Below are 22,595 nucleotides of genomic sequence, written 5' to 3'. Positions count from 1 at the left end.
GGAAGGTGAGAAGGTCATGGGGAGGACAAAAGGTCAAAAGAGAGTTCAAAGTGCAAACTTCTTGGACCAGACTAAGTACAAACTTCTTGGACCAGACTAAGTACAAACTTCTTGGACCAGATTAAATGCAAACTTTCTGGACCAGACTAAGTACAAACTTCTTGGACCAGACTAAGTACAAACTTCTTGGACAAGACTAAGTACAAACTTCTTGGACCAGACTAAGTACAAGCTTCTTTGACAAGACTAAGTACAAACTTCTTGGACCAGATTAAATGCGAACTTTCTGGACCAGACTAAGTACAAACTTCTTGGACAAGACTAAGTACAAACTTCTTGGACCAGACTAAGTACAAGCTTCTTTGACAAGACTAAGTACAAACTTCTTGGACCAGATTAAATGCAAACTTTCTGGACCAGACTAAGTACAAACTTCTTGGACCAGACTAAGTACAAACTTCTTGGACAAGACTAAGTACAAACTTCTTGGACCAGACTAAGTACAAGCTTCTTTGACAAGACTAAGTACAAACTTCTTGGACCAGATTAAATGCGAACTTTCTGGACCAGACTAAGTACAAACTTCTTGGACAAGACTAAGTACAAACTTCTTGGACCAGACTAAGTACAAGCTTCTTTGACAAGACTAAGTACAAACTTCTTGGACCAGATTAAATGCAAACTTTCGGGACCAGACTAAGTACAAACTTCTTGGAGCAGACTAAGTACAAACTTCTTGGACCAGACTAAGTACAAACTTCTTGGACCAGACTAAGTACAAACTTTCTGGATCAGACTAAGTACACATTTTCTTGACCAGACTAAGTACAAAGTTCTTGGACCAGACTAAATACAAACTATCTGGACCAGACTGAGTACAAACTACTGGCATGGTTGTCAAAGTCCAGACTTTGGATCTTATTACACTTTTGTGATACGGTTTTCAGGTGAGTTCTTTGTTCTTGCTTGTTCTTTTCAACAGCCCCGATATCAAATATCCAACAATCCACCATCACTATCGTTCTCACTTGTGCGTCATACTAACGCTTCTTTGACATAAAACTATAACACTTTAAAATGGCTCCTAAAACTCTTATTAGTACTTCAATACTTATATATATATATATATATATATATATATATATATATATATACACACATACTCATATATACACACTCATACACATTTTTACACAAACATAAATATATATATATATATATATACATAGAAAAATGTATATATACGTACATATATGAACACACTTTAATAATCACACGTGTGTGTATGTGTATATATATATATACATATATTTACACATACATGTATATATGTGTGTATATATATATATATATATATATATATATATATATATATATATATATATATATATGTATATAAATACACATATATATATACAAACCCTGTTTCCATATGAGTTGGGAAATTGTGTTAGATGTAAATATAAACAGAATACAATGATTTGCAAATCATTTTCAACCCATATTCAGTTGAATATGCTACAAAGACAACATATTTGATGTTCAAACTGATAAACATATGATAATCATTAACTTTAGAATTTGATGCCGGCAACACGTGACAAAGAAGTTGGGAAAGGTGGAAATAAGTACTGATAAAGTTGAGGAATGCTCATCAAACACTTATATGGAACATCCCACAGGTGTGCAGGCTAATTGGGAACAGGTGGGTGCCATGATTGGGTATAAAAGCAGCTTCCATGAAATGCTAAGTCATTCATAAACAAGGATGGGGTGAGGGTCACCAATTTGTAAGCAAATGGTCGAACAGTTTTTGAACATTTCTCAACGAGCTATTGCAAGGAATTTAGGGATTTTACCATCTATGGTCCGTAAAATCATCAAAAGGTTCAGAGAATCTGGAGAAATCACTGCACGTAAGCGATGATATTACGGACTTTTGTTCCCTCAGGCGGTACTGCATCAAAAACCAACATCAGTGTGTAAAGAATATCACCACATGGGCTCAGGAACACTACATAAAACCACTGTCAGTAACTACAGTTGGTCGCTACATCTGTAAGTGCAAGTTAAAACTCTACTATGCAAAGCCAAACCCATTTATCAACAACACCCTGAAATGCCGTCGGCTTGGCTGGGCCCGAGCTCATCTAAGAGGGACTGATGCAAAGTGGAAAAGTGTTCTGTGGTCTGACGAGTCCACATTTTAAATTATATTTGGAAACTTTGGACTTGGTGTCCTCCAGAACAAAGAGGAAAATAACCATTTGGTTTGTTATAGGCGCCATGTTCAAAAGCTAGCATCTGTGACGGTATGGGGGTGTATTAGTGCCCAAGGCATGGGTAACTTACACATCTGTGAAGGCACCATTAATGCTGAAAGGTACATACAGGTTTTGGAGAAACATATGTTGTCATCCAAGCAACGTTATCATGGACGCCCCTGCTTATTTCAGCAAGACAAGTGTAACAACAGCGTGGCTTTGTAAAAAAAAAAAAAGAGTGTGGGTACTTTCCTGGCCCGCCTGCAGTCCAGACCTGTCTCCTTTATGAAGCGTAAAATACGACAGCGGAGACCCCGGACTGTTGAAGGACTGAAGCTCTACATAAAACAAGAATGGGAAAGAATTCCACTTTCAAAGCTTCAACAATTAGTTTCCTCAGTTCCCAAACGTTTATTTAGTGTTGTTAAAAGAAAAGGTGATGTAACACAGTGGTGAACATGCCCTTTCCCAACTACTTTGGCATGTGTTGCAGCCAGGAAATTCTAAGTTAATCATTATTTGCAAAAAAATTTATAAAGTTTATCAGTTTGAACATCAAATATGTTGTCTTTGTAGCATATTCAACTGAATATGGGTTGAAAAGGATTTGCAAATCATTGTATTCTGTTTATATTTACATCGAACACAATTTCCCAACTCATATGGAAACGGGGTTTGTATATATATATATTGCAGTCGTGATAAAAATTCAATCCTTCAATGGTGTCGAAAGGTGAAGTATCAGCATTGGTATGATTGATACTGACTCTGTATCAGATCCATACCATAATGTGTAGATTAATGTCAAATATCAAAGAAGAGAATAATAAGTGATTATTACATTTGAACAGAAGTGTGGATCAATATATTGATATATTGATAAAATCACAACTGTTTTGAAATGTTGTCTAATCATTTCTCTGCCAAGTGATACATGAGGATGTATGCAGTATCGTTCTGGCAGGAGTCCGTATCGTGCTCATAGGCACAACAAAGTAACCATGGCTTCCTCTCACCTTGCCACGGAGCAGGCGTCCCCGCAGGTGGGACACTTGTCACAGGTGTCCCCTGAGGCCCCTGGCACCAGGCAGACACAGCGCCCACACTCACAGCGCCCCCTGCCGCTGCACAGCCCGCCATCTTGGGACAGGCAGGCGTCGCTGCTGCTGCTGCAGTTGCAGTACTCGCCCGTCCATCCGCCGTGGCAGCGGCACTCTCCGCAGTCGCACACGCCGTGTCCTGCACGCAGCGCACGCTCACAGACACACAAAACACGAGGGGGACAAACTGTGGCTTGGGGGCAAGCAGCGGATTTTTTTACTGACACTTTCTAAATTACTGTTTTTTTTATAAAAAAAACAACAAAACATAAAAAGGTGGAATAAAAAAGCAAACCGGTGACACTTGATAAAAAGTTACAATGTTAAGTTTAATTGTGTTATTTTTCTAAAGACTGTCTTTGCTTTAAAAAATAATAATGAATCAAAATCAATGTTATTATGAAAGATTGACTTATTTGAGGCTCCAATTACTGCACACCAAATATTACACTTTGATTTATTATTCAAAAATAAATAATTAAAATGTATGTTTTTATGAATTATTGACATATCTAATGCTCCAATTATTTCACATCAAATATTACACTTTAAAATATTTGGGAAGGTGAACTATTGCATATTTTGTGTTCTTACCCTGAAAAAACAGGGGTTTCTTTGACAAAAAGAGCATTAAACATAAACAGATGTTTTGACTTTATTTTGACAAATAGACCTAAAGTTAATCTACAGATTTGATTGTTGAATAATAATAACAAAAACTATATATATATGATTTATTTTTAACGTTTTTATGAGTTGTGACCCTTTTGGATCCCCCAAACTTTTTAAAGAGATTTATTTTGCCTTTTTTTGTGTTCTTGCCCTGAAAAAACATAGTTTTCTTTCACAAAAAGAGCATTAAACATTTAAAACATTTTTACCATATTTTAACATATCTATAGATTTGAGCCTTGAATAACAATAAAACATATTTATGTGATTTATTTTTTACACTTTTAAAAGTTGGGCTCTTTTGGGTCCCCAAGAATTTTAGTGGGGTTTATTTTTAAAAACTGCTCAACATCAACAATTTTAAAATCCATGTTGTTATGAATTATTGATATATTTAAGGCTCCAATTACTTCACACCAAATATTACACAATATTACATTTGCTTATTTTGTGTTCTTGCCCTGAAAAAACAGGGTTTTCTTTGACAAAAAGAGCATTAAACATAAAAAAAATGTTTTGACTTTATTTCGACAAATAGACCTAAAGTTAATCTACAGATTTGATTGTTGAATAATTATAACAAAAACATATATGTATGACTTATTTTTAACACTTTTATGAGTTGGGACACTTTTGGATCACCCAACATTTTAAAAGAGGTTTCTTTTTAAAAACTGCCCAACAATTGCTCAAAACATAATAATAAATTAAAAACAATGTTGTTAATTACGTCACATCAAATATTCCACTTTGAATTTTTTTTGGGGGGTGAAATATTGCGTATTTTGTGTTCTTGCCCTGAAAAAACAAAGTGGTATTTTTTGGGGACAAAAACAGCATTATAAAAAAACAAAATGCTTTTAACTTTATTTTGACAAATAGACCTCAAGTTAATCTACAGACTTGAGCCTTGAATAATAACAATTAAAAAAATGCATGACTTATTTCTAACATCTTTAGGAGTTGGGCCCTTTTGAGTCCCAGAAATTTTCATGGGGTTTATTTTTAAAAACTGCTCAACAATTGCTCAAAAATAATAATAAATTAAAAACAATGTTGTTAATTAATTCACATCAAATATTCCACTTTGAATTTTTTTGTGGGGAGGGTTGCATTTTTTTGTGTTCTTGCCCTGAAAAAACTGGGTTTTCTTTCACAAAAAGAGCATTAAACAAAAAAGATGTTTTTAACTTTATTTTGACAAATAGACCTCAAGTTAATCTACAGATGTGATTGTTGAATAAAAATAAGAAAAAACATGTATGTATGATTTATTTTTAACACTTTTATGAGTTGGGAGATTTTAGGATCCCCCAAAAAGTTTTAAAAGGGTTTATTTTTAAAAACTGCTCAACAATTGCTCCGAAAATAAAAAATTAAATAAAATCGCATTTTTTGTGTGTTTTTGCCCTTAAAAAAACTGGTTTTCTTTCACAAAAAGAGCATTAAACAAAAAAGATGTTTTTAACTTTATTTTGACAAATAGACCTCAAGTTAACCTACAGATGTGATTTTTGAATAATATTAAGAAAAAACATGTATGTATGATTTATTTTTAACACTTTTATGGGTTGGGAGATTTTAGGATCCCCAAAAATGTTTTAAAAGGGTTTATTTTTAAAAACTGCTCAACAATTGCTCCGAAAATAAAAAATTAAATTAAATCGCATTTTTTTGTGTTCTTGCCCTTAAAAAAACAGTTTTTTGTTTCACAAAAAGAGCATTAAACAAAAAAGATGTTTTTAACTTTATTTTGACAAATAGACCTCAAGTTAACCTACAGATGTGATTTTTGAATAATAATAAGAAAAAACATGTATGTATGATTTATTTTTAACACTTTTATGAGTTGGGAGATTTTAGGATCCCCAAAAATGTTTTAAAAGGGTTTATTTTAAAAAACTGCTCAACAATTGCTCTGAAAATAAAAAATAAAATAAAATCACATTTTTTTGTGTTCTTGCCCTTAAAAACAGTTTTTTGTTTCACAAAAAGAGCATTAAACAAAAAAGATGTTTTTAACTTTATTTTGACAAATACACCTCAAGTTAATCTACGGATGTGATTGTTGAATAAAAATAATAAGAAAAAACATGTATGTATGATTTATTTTTAACACTTTTATGAGTTGGGAGATTTTAGGATCCCCAAAAATGTTTTAAAAGGGTTTATTTTTAAAAACTGCTCAACAATTGCTCCGAAAATAAAAAATAAAATTAAATCACATTTTTTTGTGTTCTTGCCCTTAAAAAAACAGTTTTTTGTTTCACAAAAAGAGCATTAAACAAAAAAGATGTTTTTAACTTTATTTTGACAAATAGACCTCAAGTTAATCTACAGATGTGATTGTTGAATAATAATAAGAAAAAAAAACATGTATGTACGATTTATTTTTAACACTTTGAGTTGGGAGATTTTAGGATCCCCAAAAATGTTTTAAAAGGGTTTATTTTTAAAAATTGCTCAACAATTGCTCAGAAAATAAAAAATTAAATTAAATCTCATTTTTTTGTGTTTTTGCCCTTAAAAAACAGGGTTTTCTTTCACAAAAAGAGCATTAAATATTTAAAAAAAAATGTAACCATATTTTATTCTACAGATTTGAGCCTTGAAATATATATATATATATATATATATATATATATATATATATATATATATATATATATATATAGATAGGGGGGAGGTGAAGGGATTCCCCTCCAAGGTTTGTCGTTGTTATCTCATTGGGTTGAGTTTTTCTTTGCCCTGATGTGGGATCTGAGCCCAGGATGTCGTTGTGGCTTGTGCAGCCCTTTGAGACATTCTTGATTTAGGGCTTTATAAATAAACTTCGATTGATTGATCGATTTGTCAAAAAGGGCAACAACAAAAAATCCACCTTACATCAACAGGTAGACTTGAAGTTGATGGAGAGATTTAAGCCTTGAATGATAAATATATATTCATATATAACTTTATTTTGAAAATGTTTATGACTGAGACCCTTCAGGATCCGCAGGACCAAACTAAATGTTAAAAATATATATACCGGTGGCAAAAGAGCTGGGAGAGGCGGTCACTCACCTCCACAGAGTTCCCCTCGGACTCGAACACAGGAGTAGTCGTCACACTGGCAGTGGGGGCCGTAGATGTTGCCAAAGGGGGATGTGTCGCACACGCAGAGTCCGCAGTGGCACTGGCCCTGACCGCTGCAGACCTCGGTGTGGTTGCTGGTCACACACTCGCCCAACACCACGTTATCTTCGTTGCACTCGCAGCGGGCGCCCAAGAAGCCCGCCTGGCACGCGCAGACGCCGCAGCGGAAAGTCCCCTGGCCCTCGGCGCAGCGACTGCTGTTGGTGGACAGCGGCTGCGGGCACCGGCAGGAGCACCGGGACTCCAAGTCCACGTCCAGGGTGTCCTGCAGGCCCACCGGCTTGAAGGAGAAGCGCCTGCTTCCAGCAAAGCATTCTGGGAGCTCCACCGACACGTTGAACACCACCTGCCCGGGGGGGGGGGGGGAGCGAGGTTAACATTCCACCATCATACACCATCTGCCTTCTAAATAGTAAAAAAACTGCTGACAGAGGCGGCTAACAATGCAGGTAACTAGGGATGGCCGTCAAAAACCAGTTCTTGTGGAGGTCCGACTTTGGAAAGAATGTGTAACACTTTCAGAGATCTCATTGAATTCCCCTTAAAACATTCTCATGTTGCAGAATGAGATGTAAGCAGGGGTCACCAACCTTTTTGAAACCAAGAGCTACTTCTTGGGTCCTGATTAATGCAAAGGGCTACCAGTTTGATACACACTTAAATAAATTGCCATAAATAGCCAATTTTCTCAATTTACCTGTAATAAATAAATATATATATATATTAAAAAAATGGGTATTTCTGTCTGTCATTGCGTCGTACATTTTTTTTCCTTTTACGAAAGTTTTTTTTTTAGAGAATAAATGATGAAAAAAAACACTTAATTGAACGGTTTAAAAGAGGAAAAAACAAGAAAAAAAGAAAATTTAATTTTGAAACACAGATCCACTATTAACCACTAATATCACAGTCAAAATGAAAGCTTGTTCCCATAGGCACCAAAAACTGTTAATAATGTTTAGACAAAAGTGTATATTATATATATATAGTATTTATATAGGTGTGTGTGTGTGTGTATGTGTGTGTGCGTATTTTGGGTATATGTATGTGTGTATGTATGTGATTATGTGTGTATATATGTATGTATGTATGTATGTATGTATATATATATGTATATATGTATATGGATTGTATATATGTGTGTACATATATGTATTTGTTGTGTATAAATGTGTGTGTACATATGTATATATGTAAGTGTGTGAATTTAAATGTATTATATACAGATAATATATAGCATCTACGCAGCAACCACTGAACTGAATTATATTATATATATTATTGTATTATATATTGTAATTATATATGTATAGGGGTGGGACCAAATAAGTTTGCTTCTTCCCACTCCATTTTGAGCCAATCTTGACATCTACAAAAGATTAGTCACATGTAATGTTTTCAATGTAGGTGTATAAATAATGTATATATATATATATTTATTTTGTATTTTATGTCATTCTTTTGTTTTGTTTGCATGGCTCAAAATTAACCATTCATTCATTCATTCATTCAAGTTTATCTTCAATTTCCATCCATCCATCATCTTCCGCTTATCCGAGGTCGGGTCGCGGGGGCAGCAGCCTAAGCAGGGAAGCCCAGACTTCCCTATCTCCAGCCACTTCGTCTAGCTCTTCCTGGGGGATCCCGAGGCGTTCCCAGGCCAGCCGGGAGACATAGTCTTCCCAACGTGTCCTGGGTCTTCCCCGTGGCCTCCTACCGGTTGGACGTGCCCTAAACACCTCCCTAAGGAGGCGTTCGGGTGGCATCCTGACCAGATGCCCGAACCACCTCATCTGGCTCCTCTCCATGTGGAGGAGCAGCGGCTTTACTTTGAGTTCCTCCCGGATGGCAGAGCTTCTCACCCTATCTCTAAGGGAGAGACCCGCCACACGGCGGAGGAAACTCATTTGGGCCGCTTGTCTCCGTGATCTTATCCTTTCGGTCATGACCCAAAGCTCATGACCATAGGTGAGGATGGGAACGTAGATCGACCGGTAAATTGAGAGCTTTGCCTTCCGGCTCAGCTCCTTCTTCACCACAACGGATCGATACAACGTCCGCATTACTGAAGACGCCGCACCGATCCGCCTGTCGATCTCACGATCCACTCTTCCCCCACTCGTGAACAAGACTCCTAGGTACTTGAACTCCTCCACTTGGGGCAGGGTCTCCTCCCCAACCCGGAGATGGCACTCCACCCTTTTCCGGGCGAGAACCATGGACTCGGACTTGGAGGGGCTGATTCTCATTCCGGTCGCTTCACACTCGGCTGCGAACCGATCCAGTGAGAGCTGAAGATCCCGGCCAGATGAAGCCATCAGGACTACATCATCTGCAAAAAGCAGAGACCTAATCCCGTGGCCACCAAACCGGAACCCCTCAACGCCTTGGCTGCGCCTAGAAATTCTGTCCATAAAAGTTATGTACAGAATCTTCAATTTCGACTCTTTAAAATTCAAAATTACACCGAAAAATTAGCTAATTCGAATCTTTTTGAAAAAAATTTAAAAAAAGAATTTATGGAACATCATTAGTAATTTTTCCTGGTTAAGATTAATTTTACAATTTTGATGACATGTTTTAAATAGGTTAAAATCCAATCTGCACTTTGTTAGAATATATAACAAATTGGACCAAGCTATATTTCTAACAAAGACAAATCATTATTTCTTTTAGATTTTCCAGAACAATTTTTTTAAATAAATTCAAAATACTTTGAAATAAGATTTAAATTTGATTCTACAGATTTTCTAAATTTGCCAGAATACTTTTATTTTATTCAATCATAATAAGTTTGAAGAAATATTTCACAAATATTCTTCGTCAAAAAAACAGAAGCTAAAATGAAGAATTGAATTAAAATGCATTTATTATTCTTTACATTAAAAAAAAAATACTTGAACGTTGATTTAAATTGTTAGGAAAGAAGAGGAAGGAATTTTCAAGGTATATGTGTTTAAAAATCCTAAAATCATTTTTCAGGTTGTATTTTTTTCTCTAAAATTGTCTTTCTGAAAGTTATAAGAAGCAAAGTAAAAAAAAAAAAATGAATTAATTTGAACAAGTGAAGACCAAGTCTTTAAAATATTTTCTTGGATTTTCAAATTCTATTTGAGTTTTGTCTCTCTTAGAATTAAAAATGTCGAGCAAAGCTAGTAAATAAATAAAATGTAATAAATAGAGGCAGCTCACTGGTAAGTGCTGCTATTTGAGCTATTTTTAGAACAGACCAGTGGGCGACTCATCTGGTCCTTACGGGCGACCTGGTGCCCGCGGGCACTGCGTTGGTGACCCCTGGGATAGAGTGAATACATTCCTGTAACTTCAAACATTCTTATGTTGCACAATGAGATGTAAGCATGAGATAGAATGTACACATTTACAATCCGCAAAGGATGTGGAAAATACCATCAAAACGTAACAAAATATTACAAGTTCAGTCGGTCCTTTTGAATATTAGCATCACTGCTGCACTTTGACCATAATATTAGGGCAGTCGTACTGGAAATACGCAAAAATGTGAAAGAGATGTGCTGTTTATCATTCACAATATCTATGTAAGACAAGAACATATATGTTTTTAACCTAGCAATGATGCTAATGCTACAGTGTCACAATAAAGTTGCATCCGTTTAGCACTCGGCTTCTAAAACTTATTTCTCATCTTCTTTGAGTTCGGGCTCAAAAATATAAGGTTCTGGATCATAATTTTCCCCAAAGTAATCGTTGTTGGCTCTCACAAAGTCTGCTTTATTGGCATTGTTGTTGATGAGGAAGGGATCTGTGGTTCCTCCTCTACGTCCGGCGATCACGCGACTGGCTTCCTCATTATCTTCCAAAATGGGTCAGGAATCTGCGTGATGATTGATACTATTTTGATCATATGTATTTACTCACAAACTTCGGAAGTCTTTAGGTGTCATAAATTATAGCGGCAACTTGTTTTTACACTCCACTAATACTTTGATAGTCATCCTCTTTGTGTTCGGGCTCAAAAATATAAGGTTTTGGATCATAATTTTTTCCAACGTAATCGTTCTCATAATGTTTGCTTGATTATCATTGTTGTTGAAGGGGAAGGGATCTGTGCTTCCTCATCTATGTCGCACGATCAAGTGACTGGCTTCCTCTCTCAAAATAGGTCAGGACCCTTTGTGGGATTGTTAATATTTTGATCATATGTATTTACTCAAAAACTTTGGAAGTCTTTAGGTGTCATAAATCAGACATATATGATAATAGTTTCAATATAGCAGCAACTTGTTTTTCCACTGATACTTTGATACTCATCCTCTTTGTGTTCGGGCTCAATAGAAGCATTTAAGTCTCACCTTAAAACTCATTTGTATACTCTAGCCTTTAAATAGACTCCCTTTTTAGACCAGTTGATCTGCCGTTTCTTTTCCTTGTCTTCTATGTCCCACTCTCCTTTGTGGAGGGAGTCCGGTCCGATCCGGTGGCCATGTACTGCTCGCCTGTGTATCGGCTGGGGACATCTCTGCGCTGCTGATCCGCCTCCGCTTGGGATGGTTTCCTGCTGGCTCCGCTGTGAACGGGACTCTCGCTGCTGTGTTGGATCCGCTTTGGACTGGACTCTCGCGACTGTGTTGGATCCATTATGGATTGAACTTTCACAGTATAGACCCGCTCGACATCCATTGCTTTCCTCCTCTCCAAGGTTCTCATAGTCATCATTGTCACCGACGTCCCACTGGGTCATTATTGTCACCGATGTCCCACTGGGTGTGAGTTTTCCTTGCCCTTATGTGGGCCTACCGAGGATGTCGTAGTGCTTTGTGCAGCCCTTTGAGACACTAGTGATTTAGGGCTATATAAGTAAACATTGATTGATTGATTGAAAAAGGTTCTGGATCATAATTTTCTCCAAAGTAATCGTTCTCACAAAGTTTGCTTGGTTATCATTGTTGTTGAAGGGGAAGGGATCCGTGGTTCCTCCTCTGTGTCGCACGATCAAGTGACTGGCTTCCTCTCTCAAAAGAGGTCAGGACCCTTTGTGAGATTGTTAATATTTTGATCATATTTATTTACTCACCAACTTTGGAAGTCTTTAGGTGTCATAAATCAGACATATATGATAATAGTTTCAATATAGAGACAACTTGTTTTTAAACTCCACTGATACTTTGATACTCATCCTCTTTGTGTTCGGACTCAAAAATATAAGGTTCTGGATCATCATTTTTTCCACAGTAATCGTTCTCACAACGTTTGCTTGGTTATCATTGTTGTTGAAGGGGAAGGGATCTGTAGTTCCTCCTGTATGTCACACCATCAAGTGACTGGCTTCCTCTCTCAAAATAGGTCAGGACCCTTTGTGAGATTGTTAATATTTTGATCATATGTATTTACTCACAAACTTTGGAAGTCTTTAGGTGTCATAAATCAGACATATATGATAATAGTTTCAATATAGAGACAACTTGTTTTTCCACTGATACTGTAATACTCTTCCTCTTTGTATTCGGGCTCAAAAAGGTTCTGCATCATAATTTTTTCCAAAGTAATCGTTCTCACAAAGTTTGCTTGGTTATCATTGTTGTTGAAGGGGAAGAGATCTGTGGTTCCTCTTCAATGTCGCACGATCAAGTGACTCTCTTCCTCTCTCAAAATAGGTCAGGACCCTTTGTGAGATTGTTAATATTTTGATCATATTTATTTACTCACAAACTTTGGAAGTCTTTAGGTGTCATAAATCAGACATATGATAATAGTTTCAATATAGCAGCAACATATTTTTACACTTCACTGATACTTTGATACTCATCCTCTTTGCATTCAGGCTCAAAAATATAAGGTTCTGGATCATCATTTTTTCCACAGTAATCGTTCTCACAAAGTTTGCTTGGTTATCATTGTTGTTGAAGGGGAAGGGATCTGTAGTTCCTCCTGTATGTCACACCAACAAGTGACTGGCTTCCTCTCCCTTTGTGAGATTGATACTATTTTGAACATATCTATTTACTCACAACCTTTGTAAGTCTTTAGATGCATAAATCATATATATATATATATATATATATATATATATATATATATATATATATATATATATATATATATATATGATTGCGCTCTACCACGGTATCGAGCACTATTCTCTGGATAATCCAATCAAGACACACATATATATATATATATATATATATATATATATTAATAGTTTCAATATAGAGACAACTTGTTTTTCCACTCCAATGATACTTTAGGACTTCACTGTAGGCTTTGTAAGGTCACCTTAACGGCAAACTTAACAAAATTGATGCTAATTCACCTTTTTGTTCTCTTTTGTTCTTCAGTACCGGGAAGAACCGACAAGAGAACCGAATCGTTAAGTGGAATCAAAGTGTAATGGGAACTGGGGACACTTGATCAATTCCCGTCCTTCGTAACAAGACTGCATGGACATGTTGTGACCTGCATGTGAACTTAGTTACAGTAGTGCAACACTAGCAAGATTTAGTTAGTGGCCCCGCCCTAAAGACCATGTCCAGCCTCACATTCATCTCAACTCTACATTGAATTCACCGACATGAAGAGCATTATTAAAAAAAACACAGATCATTTCTGCAAAGCAACAGACTGAGTGCACACACAACCCACCGTGTCTCCAGGTTTGACATGAGAACAGCGCTTCAGGTCCGTGGAGACGCTCCCGTTGGGACAGATGGCCGTGAAGGACATGCGCAGCTCTTCCGTGTCTCCAATCACCTCCAGTTCGATCTCCGATCGCAGTTCCTGGAAATCATCGGGGTTTTTTTGGTCAAAATATTCTGTCTGTGCTAGGATTGTCTCCATGCCAATATTTTGGTACAGGTACCAAAATGTATCTTAATACTTTTCGATACTTTTCTAAATAAAGGGGACATGTATGCCAGCTAGTGTTGTCCCCATACCAATATTCTGGTACCGGTACCAAAATGATTTTGATACTTTTTCGATACTTTTCTACATAAAGGGGACCACAAAAAAAATGCATTATTGTTTTTATTTGAACAAAAACTCTTAGGGTACATGAAACATATGTTTATTGTTTTAATGTAGTCCTTAAAGGGGAACATTATCACAATTTCAAAAGGGTTAAAAACAATAAAAATCAGTTCTCAGTGGCTTGTTGTATTTTTTGAAGTTTTTTTTCAAAATTTTACCGGTTTCGGAATATCCCTAAATAAAGCTTTAAAGTGCCTTATTTTCGCTCTCTGCGAAGACACTGGCCATTTCCCTGTGACGTCACACAGTGCTGCCAATGTAAACAAACAATGACAATACCACAGCAAGATATAGCGACATTAGCTCGGATTCAAACTCGGATTTCAGCGACTTAAGCGATTCAACAGATTACGCATGTATTGAAACAGATGGTTGGAGTATGAAAATATTGAAGAAGAAACTGAAGCTATTGAGCGAATAGCTATTGACGCTATTCATAGCCGTAGCATGGCCAAATAGCTGCGTTAGCATCGCCGGTAAAATGTGCGGACCAAACGATCAGGACTTTCGCATCTTGTGACACTGGAGCAACTTAAATCCGTCGATTGGTAAGTGTTTGTTTCGCATTAAATGGGGGTGGAAGGAAACGTAATAGTTGCAAATGCATCTACAGGTTATCCATACATCTCTGTACCATGTCTGCTTTAGCACCGCCGGTAAATAGCATGTTAGCATCGATTAGCGTAGCATGTTAGCATCGATTAGCTGGCAGTCAACATCAACAAAACTCACCTTTGTGATTTCGTTGACTATCGTAGCTAATTCATTTGCAGGTTATCCATACATCTCTGTGCCATGTCTGCTTTAGCATCGCCGGTCAAATGTGGAGACACTCCAGCACATTCAATGGGGGTCTGGCGGCAGACACTTTGGCATCTTCGGGCCAGTGTTGCAACTTGAATCCCTCCCTGTTAGTGTTGTTACACCCTCTGACAACACACCCACAAGGCTTGATGTCTCCAAGGTTCCAAAAAATAGTCAAAAAACGGAAAATAACAGAGCTGAGACCCGGTGTTTGTAATGTGTAGAAAATGAAAATGGCGGGCGTGTTACCTCGGTGACGTCACAATCTGACGTCATCGCCTCCAGCGCGATAAACAGAAAGGCGTTTAATTCGCCAAAATTCACCCATTTAGAGTTCGGAAATCGGTTAAAAAAATAGATGGTCTTTGTTCTGCACCATCAAGGTATATATTGACGCTTTCATAGGTCTGCTGATAAAATAAATAAAATGTTGAACGTACTAGACAACTTGTCTTTTAGTAGTAAGTAAACAAACAAAGACTCCTAATTAGTCTGCAGTAACTAATTGTGTCATTTGTACACCTATTATTTTATACACATTATGGGGGACAAACTGTAAAAATGGATTATTAATCCACTTGTTCATTTACTGTTAATATCTGCTTATTTTCTCTTTTAACATGTTCTATCTACACTTCTGTTCAAATGTAATAATCACTTATTTTTCTCTTATTTGATACTTGACATTAGTTTTGGATGATACCACACATTTAGGTATGGATCCGATACCAAGTAGTTACAGGATCATACATTGCTCATATTCAAAGTCCTCATGTGTCCAGGGACATATTTCCTGAGTTCATAATCATAATATACATTTTAAAAAAGTAAAAATTATTTTGTGTCGATAAAAAACATAGATGAAATCGTAGTAGTATCGGCTGGATATACTCCTGTACTTGGTATCATTACACCGGATGTCAGGTGTAGATCCACCCATGGCGTTTGTTTACATTGTGACGCCGGCTACGGTGTGTAGTTAAGCATGTTTAGCTATTCCTCGTCCTCCAGTGATAACGCTACTTGTAAGAAACGTACTTTATTTGTCACCATAGAGATGAGGATTAGTGATTTAGAAGTAGATAAAACACTGTGAATGAATGTTAGCCATGTCTTAAAGCAGCTCTTCCTGAGGGTGTGTCAGTGTTATAACTTCAACTTTATCTTGACTTTTTACACCAAAATGTGTCCATTCTTCCTTTTCTGTCTACACACTGTGTCTGCTTGTAAGTACTCTGTGTGTGCGCGCTGCCGTACATGCTCCTCGGCTCGTAAAACCAGCAATGTCATGACGTAACAACGGCAAAAAATAAAAATAAAAATTGGGGAAGCGCTACTTTTCAAACGGAGTATAGTACCGTTTTTGATTCATTAGTACCGTGATATGATACGAGTACCGGTATTCTGTACAAGCCTAGTGTGCACTAATCCCAACGTGCCACGCCTTCCACCTATGTCTGGTCTGCAGGATGAGTCACCTGCACAGGTGTGCTGGCCCATAAAACACTAATGTCTCACCTCAGGTTTTACAGATGAACTCTGTGACTCTCTGTCTGGCAAATTAAAGCTTTAAGTGTGTCTTTCCTGAAAGGCCTAATGTGTGTGTGTGTGTGTGTGTGTGTGTGTGTGGCTTCAAGAACAAAGATATCAAATCATACGTGAGAGTCCATCACCTGAAGACAAGTGGCGGTGAAAGGTTTTGATGTGATTTCCTTCACCTTTCCAACAGGTGTGTTGCATCCAGGCTTCATAGCCAAGGGCGGCTCTTATACAAAAGACACTTTTCTGGCCTGTTGGCGCCTGTTTTGGTGTGTTGCACAGAAGTCAAACCGGGGAGGCGTTGAGGAGATGTTCAACAGAAACATGACGCTTTAGCAGTATCGTGCTTCAAACCATGACCCTTTATCAGTATCGTGCTTCAAACCATGAAGCTTTATCAGTATCATCCTTCAAATATGACGCTTTAACTGTATCATTCTTCAAATATGATGCTTTATCAGAATCATGTTTCAAGCCATGATGATTTATCAGTATCATGCTTCAAACCATGATGCTTTATCAGTATCATGCTTCAAATCATAACAGTTTATCAGTATCATTCTTCAAACCATGATGTTTTATCAGCATCATGCTTCAAGCAATGATTTATCAGAACCATGCTTCAGACCATGATGCTTTATCAGTATCATGCTTCAAACCATGATGCTTTATCAGTATCATCCTTCAAATATGACACTTTATCAGTATCATTCTTCAAATATGATGCTTTATCAGAATCATGTTTCAAGCCATGATGCTTTATCAGTATCACGCTTCAAACCATGATGCTTTATCAGTATCATGCTTCAAATCATAACAGTTTATCAGTATCATTCTTCAAACCACGATGTTTTATCAGTATCATGCTTCAAGCAATGATTTATCAGAACCATGCTTCAGACCATGATGCTTTATCAGTATCATGCTTCAAACCATGATGCTTTATCAGTATCATGCTTCAAACCATAATGTTTTATCAGTATCATGCTTCAAACAATGATGATTTATCAGAATCATGCTTCAAACCATGACACTTTATCAGTACCATGCTTCAAACATGACACTTTATCAGTGTATTGCTTCAAATTTGACATATTAGCAGTATCATGCTTCAAACCACGACGCTATATCAGTATTATGCTTAATTATATTTCTATATGTATGTATATACTGTATATAAACATACATATATATGTATACAGTATATATATATATATATATATATATGTTAATTAGATTATCCAGAGAATAGTGCTCGATACCGTGGTAGAGCGCAATATATGTATATGTGGGAAAAAATCACAAGACTACTTTATCTCTACAGAACTGTTTCCTGAGGGGTTCCCTCAATCATCAGGAGATTGAGGGAACCCCTCAGGAAACAGTTCTGTAGAGATGAAGTAGTCTTGTGATTTATTTCTCACACATACATACATACACACATATATATATATATATATATATATATATATATATATATATATATATATATATATATATATATATATATATATATATATATATATATATATATATATATATATATATATATATATATACATACACACATATATATATATATATATATATATATATATATATATATATATATATACACACATATATATGTATATAAATATATATACAAAGATATGTATATATATGTGTGTGTATATATATATATATATATATATATATATATGTGAATATATATATTTATATGTATGTATGTATATATATATATATATATATATACATATATATATATTTATATGTATGTATGTATGTATGTATATATATATATATATATATATATATATATATATATATATATATATATATATATATATATATATATATATATATATATATATATATATATATATATATATATAAATATATTCATATACATAAGGGCTGCGAATCTTTGGGTGTCCCACGATTCGATTCAATATTGATTCTTGAGGTCACAATTCGATAATATACAGTATCGATTTTTTTTTTTATTCGATTAGATTCTTGTAGATTCTCGATTCATAAACAATATTTTTCCAATTCCAAAGGATTCTGTATTCATTCAATACATAGACTTCAGCAGGATCTACCCCAGTCTGCTGACATGCTAGCAGAGTAGTAGATTTTTGTAAAAAGCTTTTATAATTGTAAAGGACAATGTTTTATCAACTGATTGCAATAATTTAAATTTGTTTTAAGTATTAAACGAACCAAAAATGACTTATTTTATCTTTGTGAAAACATTGGACACAGTGTGTTGTCCAGCTTATGAGATGCCATGCAAGTGTAAGCCACTGTGACACTATTGTTCTTTTTGATTATTTTTATAAATGTCTAATGATAATGTCAATGAGGGATTTTTAATCACTGCTATTCTGAAATGATAACTAATATTGATACTGTTGTTGATAATATTCATTTTTGTTTGACTACTTTTGGTTTGTTCTGTGTGGTGTTTGTGTCTCCTCTCAATTGCTCTGTTTATTGCAGTTCTGAGTGTTGCTGGCTCAGGTTTGCTTTTGGAATTGGATTGCATTGTTATGGTATTGCTGTGTAGTGGTTTGTTGGATTGATGAAAAAAAACATAAAAATCGATTTAAAAAAAAAAGAGAATCGATTCTGAATCGCACAACGTGAGAATCGCGATTTGTATTTGAATCGATTTTTTCCCACACTCCTAATACTGTAAATACATATACATATATATATATACATACATATATAAATATAATAAAGCATGATACTGATAACGTGTCATGGTTTTAAGCATGATACTGATAAAGCGTGATGGTTTTAAGCATGATACTGATAAAGCGTGATGGTTGGAGAAGAAGTTGTGAAGAAAGAGATGTTGTGAGGACTGCTGCTTCACTATTTGACTTTGTGGACTTAAGGCTGCAACAAGAAGGTTTCTCTTCAGACGTCAGCACAAAGTTTTGCTGTGCATGAAATCTGCAGCCTTCATGAGTTTGGTGGCTCCTGACAAGAGGAACTCTTCAGTAGAGTTTGGTGGCTCCTGACAAGAGGAACTCTTCAGTAGAGTTTGGTGGCTCCTGACAAGAGGAACTCTTCAGTAGAGTTTGGTGGCTCCTGACAAGAGGAACTCTTCAGTAGAGTTTGGTGGCTCCTGACAAGAGGAACTCTTCAGTGGAGTTTGGTGGCTCCTGACAAGAGGAACTCTTGAGTAGAGTTTGGTGGCTCCTGACAAGAGGAACTCTTCAGTAGAGTTTGGTGGCTCCTGACAAGAGGAACTCTTCAGTAGAGTTTGGTGGCTCCTGACAAGAGGAACTCTTGAGTAGAGTTTGGTGGCTCCTGACAAGAGGAACTCTTCAGTAGAGTTTGGTGGCTCCTGACAAGAGGAACTCTTGAGTAGAGTTTGGTGGCTCCTGACAAGAGGAACTCTTCAGTGGAGTTTGGTGGCTCCTGACAAGAGGAACTCTTCAGTAGAGTTTGGTGGCTCCTGACAAGAGGAACTCTTCAGTAGAGTTTGGTGGCTCCTGACAAGAGGAACTCTTCAGTGGAGTTTGGTGGCTCCTGACAAGAGGAACTCTTCAGTGGAGTTTGGTGGCTCCTGACAAGAGGAACTCTTCAGTAGAGTTTGGTGGCTCCTGACAAGAGGAACTCTTCAGTAGAGTTTGGTGGCTCCTGACAAGAGGAACTCTTCAGTAGAGTTTGGTGGCTCCTGACAAGAGGAACTCTTCAGTAGAGTTTGGTGGCTCCTGACAAGAGGAAGTCTTTAGTGGCAAACGTGACTCTGGACTTAAAGCAAGTACAGCGTGGAAGAAAAGGCAGTGCTTCAGTTTCAGAGGCCGGGAGAGAAGAAAGTTCCGGAACAAGCCCAGACTTGCTGCTAAATTCCCCAGCAAGAGTGAGGAGCTCAGGCCAGAGAAGAGAAGACGAACATGAACATGGAGACAAAAGCAAAAGAAGGAACTTACTTTGTAGGCCGTCAGTATGAGTTCCAGAATGTTCCGAGAATCTGAAGCCACCTCGCCAACTGTGGCCCCCGGGATGAGACTGGCATAGTTCTGGCAGACATGGAGGAACAGTCACTGGGGGACTCTTCTTCTTACAATCTTTTTATCACAAAGAATCATTTAGAATAAAGGATCATCTACAGTATCATTAAAAAACATTTATAATAAAGAATTATTTGTAATAAAAACATTGATAATCATTTATTAAAATTAATTGTTTGTAATAATAATTTATAACAAAGACTCATTAATAATAAAGAATCACTTATAATAAATATTTATTTATAATAAATGATTATTTCTAATAAAGAATGATTGGAGTCAAGAATGAGAAGAATGATCCCTGATTATTTTGTTGTTTCCATACAAGGACAATAAAGGTGTTCTGATATTCTGATTAGTGATCCCTAACTAGCGAGACCTGACTAGTGATCACTGAATAGTGATCCTTGATTAGTGATCACTAAATAGTGATCCTTGATTACTGACACCTGATTAGTGAGACCTGATTAGTGAGACCTGAATAGTGATCCCTAACTAGTAAGACCCGATTAGTGATCACTGAATAGTGATCCTTGATTAGTGACACCTGATTAGTGAGACCTTATTTAGGGAGATGTGATTAGTGAGACCTGATTAGTGATCCCTGGTTAGTAAGACCTGATTAGTGATCCCTGGTTAGTGAGACCTGATTAGTGAGACCTGAATAGTGATCCCTGATTAGTGAGACCTGATTAGTGGTCACCGAATAGTGATTCCTGATTAGTGACACCTGATTAGTGAGACCTGATTAGTGATCCCTGGTTAATGAGACCTGTCTAGTGATCCCTAACTAGTGAGACCTGATTAGTGAGACCTGATTAGTTATCCCTAACTAGTGAGACCTGATTAGGGAGGTTTGATTAGGGAGACGTGATTAGTGAGATCTGAAAAGTAAGACCTGATTAGTGATCCCTGATTAGTGATCCCTGGTTAGGGAGACCTGATTAGAGAGACCTGAATAGCGATCCATGATTAGTGACACCTGATTAGTGAGACCTGAATAGTGATCCCTAATGAGTGACACATTATTAGTGACACCTGATTAGTGATCTCTGGTTAGTTAGACCTGATTAGTGAGACCTGATTAGTGAGACCTGATTAGTGAGACCTGATTAGGGAGGTTTGATTAGTGAGACCTGAATAGTGATCCCTGATTAGTGACACCTGATTAGTGACACCTGATTAGTGAGACCTGATTAGTGATCCCTGGTTAATGAGACCTGTCTAGTGATACCTAACTAGTGAGACCTGATTAGTGAGACCTGATAAGTAAGACCTGATTAGTGATCCCTGGTTAGTTGACCTGGTTAGTGAGACCTGGTTAGTGAGACCTGAATAGTGATCCCTGATGAGTGACACCTGATTAGTGATCTCTGGTTAGTTAGACCTGGTTAGTTAGACCTGATTAGTGATCCCTGGTTAGTGAGACCTGATTAGTGAGACCTGATTAGGGAGGTTTGATTAGGGAAACCTGATTAGTGAGACCTGAATAGTGATCCCTGATTAGTGAGACCTGATCCAGAAGTCTCCATCAGGAGTTCCTCACCTGGTAGTTGAGTTTCTTCTCCTGTGTGACAGCAAAGACCAGCAAGATGTTGTTCTCCACCACTTTGTCAATCAGCTGGCCCAGCGTGGGATACTCCTGAAGACACTCAAGATTACTCAAGAACACGTCTGCACACCTGTGTAACCCACACAAGTGTTGGTTCTTCTAAAGAACACGTCTGCACACCTGTGTAACCCACACAGGTGTTGGTTCTTCTAAAGAACCTGTCTGCACACCTGTGTAACCCACACAAGTGTTGGTTCTTCTAAAGAACCTGTCTGCACACCTGTGTAACCCACACAAGTGTTGGTTCTTCTAAAGAACACGTCTGCACACCTGTGTAACCCACACAGGTGTTGGTTCTTCTAAAGAACACGTCTGCACACCTGTGTAACCCACACAGGTGTTGGTTCTTCTAAAGAACCTGTCTGCACACCTGTGTAACCCACACAGGTGTTGGTTCTTCTAAAGAACCTGCCTGCACACCTGT

General features: G+C 36.9%; 1 protein-coding gene and 1 long non-coding RNA gene across 3 annotated transcripts in view; one reads left to right on the top strand and one right to left on the bottom strand.

Moving 5' to 3' along the window:
• Positions 1 to 14,626, top strand: part of LOC133542992 (uncharacterized) — a 35,500-nt gene extending 20,874 nt beyond the window's left edge. The window contains exon 3 of the long non-coding RNA XR_009804275.1: positions 13,492 to 14,626. This is a non-coding gene — a long non-coding RNA (uncharacterized LOC133542992). The remainder of the gene's footprint in view (positions 1 to 13,491) is intronic.
• The window catches only part of itgb6 (integrin, beta 6), a 63,790-nt gene that overhangs the window by 15,919 nt on the left and 25,276 nt on the right, over positions 1 to 22,595 (bottom strand). For both annotated transcript variants that reach the window (XM_061887316.1, XM_061887317.1), the window contains 5 exons: positions 22,106 to 22,201; positions 20,479 to 20,568; positions 13,796 to 13,930; positions 7,103 to 7,520; positions 3,281 to 3,503 (listed from right to left, as the gene is read on the bottom strand). In XM_061887316.1, coding sequence (XP_061743300.1) covers positions 3,281 to 3,503; positions 7,103 to 7,520; positions 13,796 to 13,930; positions 20,479 to 20,568; positions 22,106 to 22,201 — 962 coding nt within the window. The remainder of the gene's footprint in view (positions 1 to 3,280; positions 3,504 to 7,102; positions 7,521 to 13,795; positions 13,931 to 20,478; positions 20,569 to 22,105; positions 22,202 to 22,595) is intronic.

The sequence above is a fragment of the Nerophis ophidion genome, linkage group LG25 (genome assembly GCF_033978795.1).
Source record: "Nerophis ophidion isolate RoL-2023_Sa linkage group LG25, RoL_Noph_v1.0, whole genome shotgun sequence".
Taxonomy (NCBI): Eukaryota; Metazoa; Chordata; class Actinopteri; order Syngnathiformes; family Syngnathidae; genus Nerophis; species Nerophis ophidion.
This window is presented reverse-complemented; position numbering and strand designations above follow the sequence as displayed.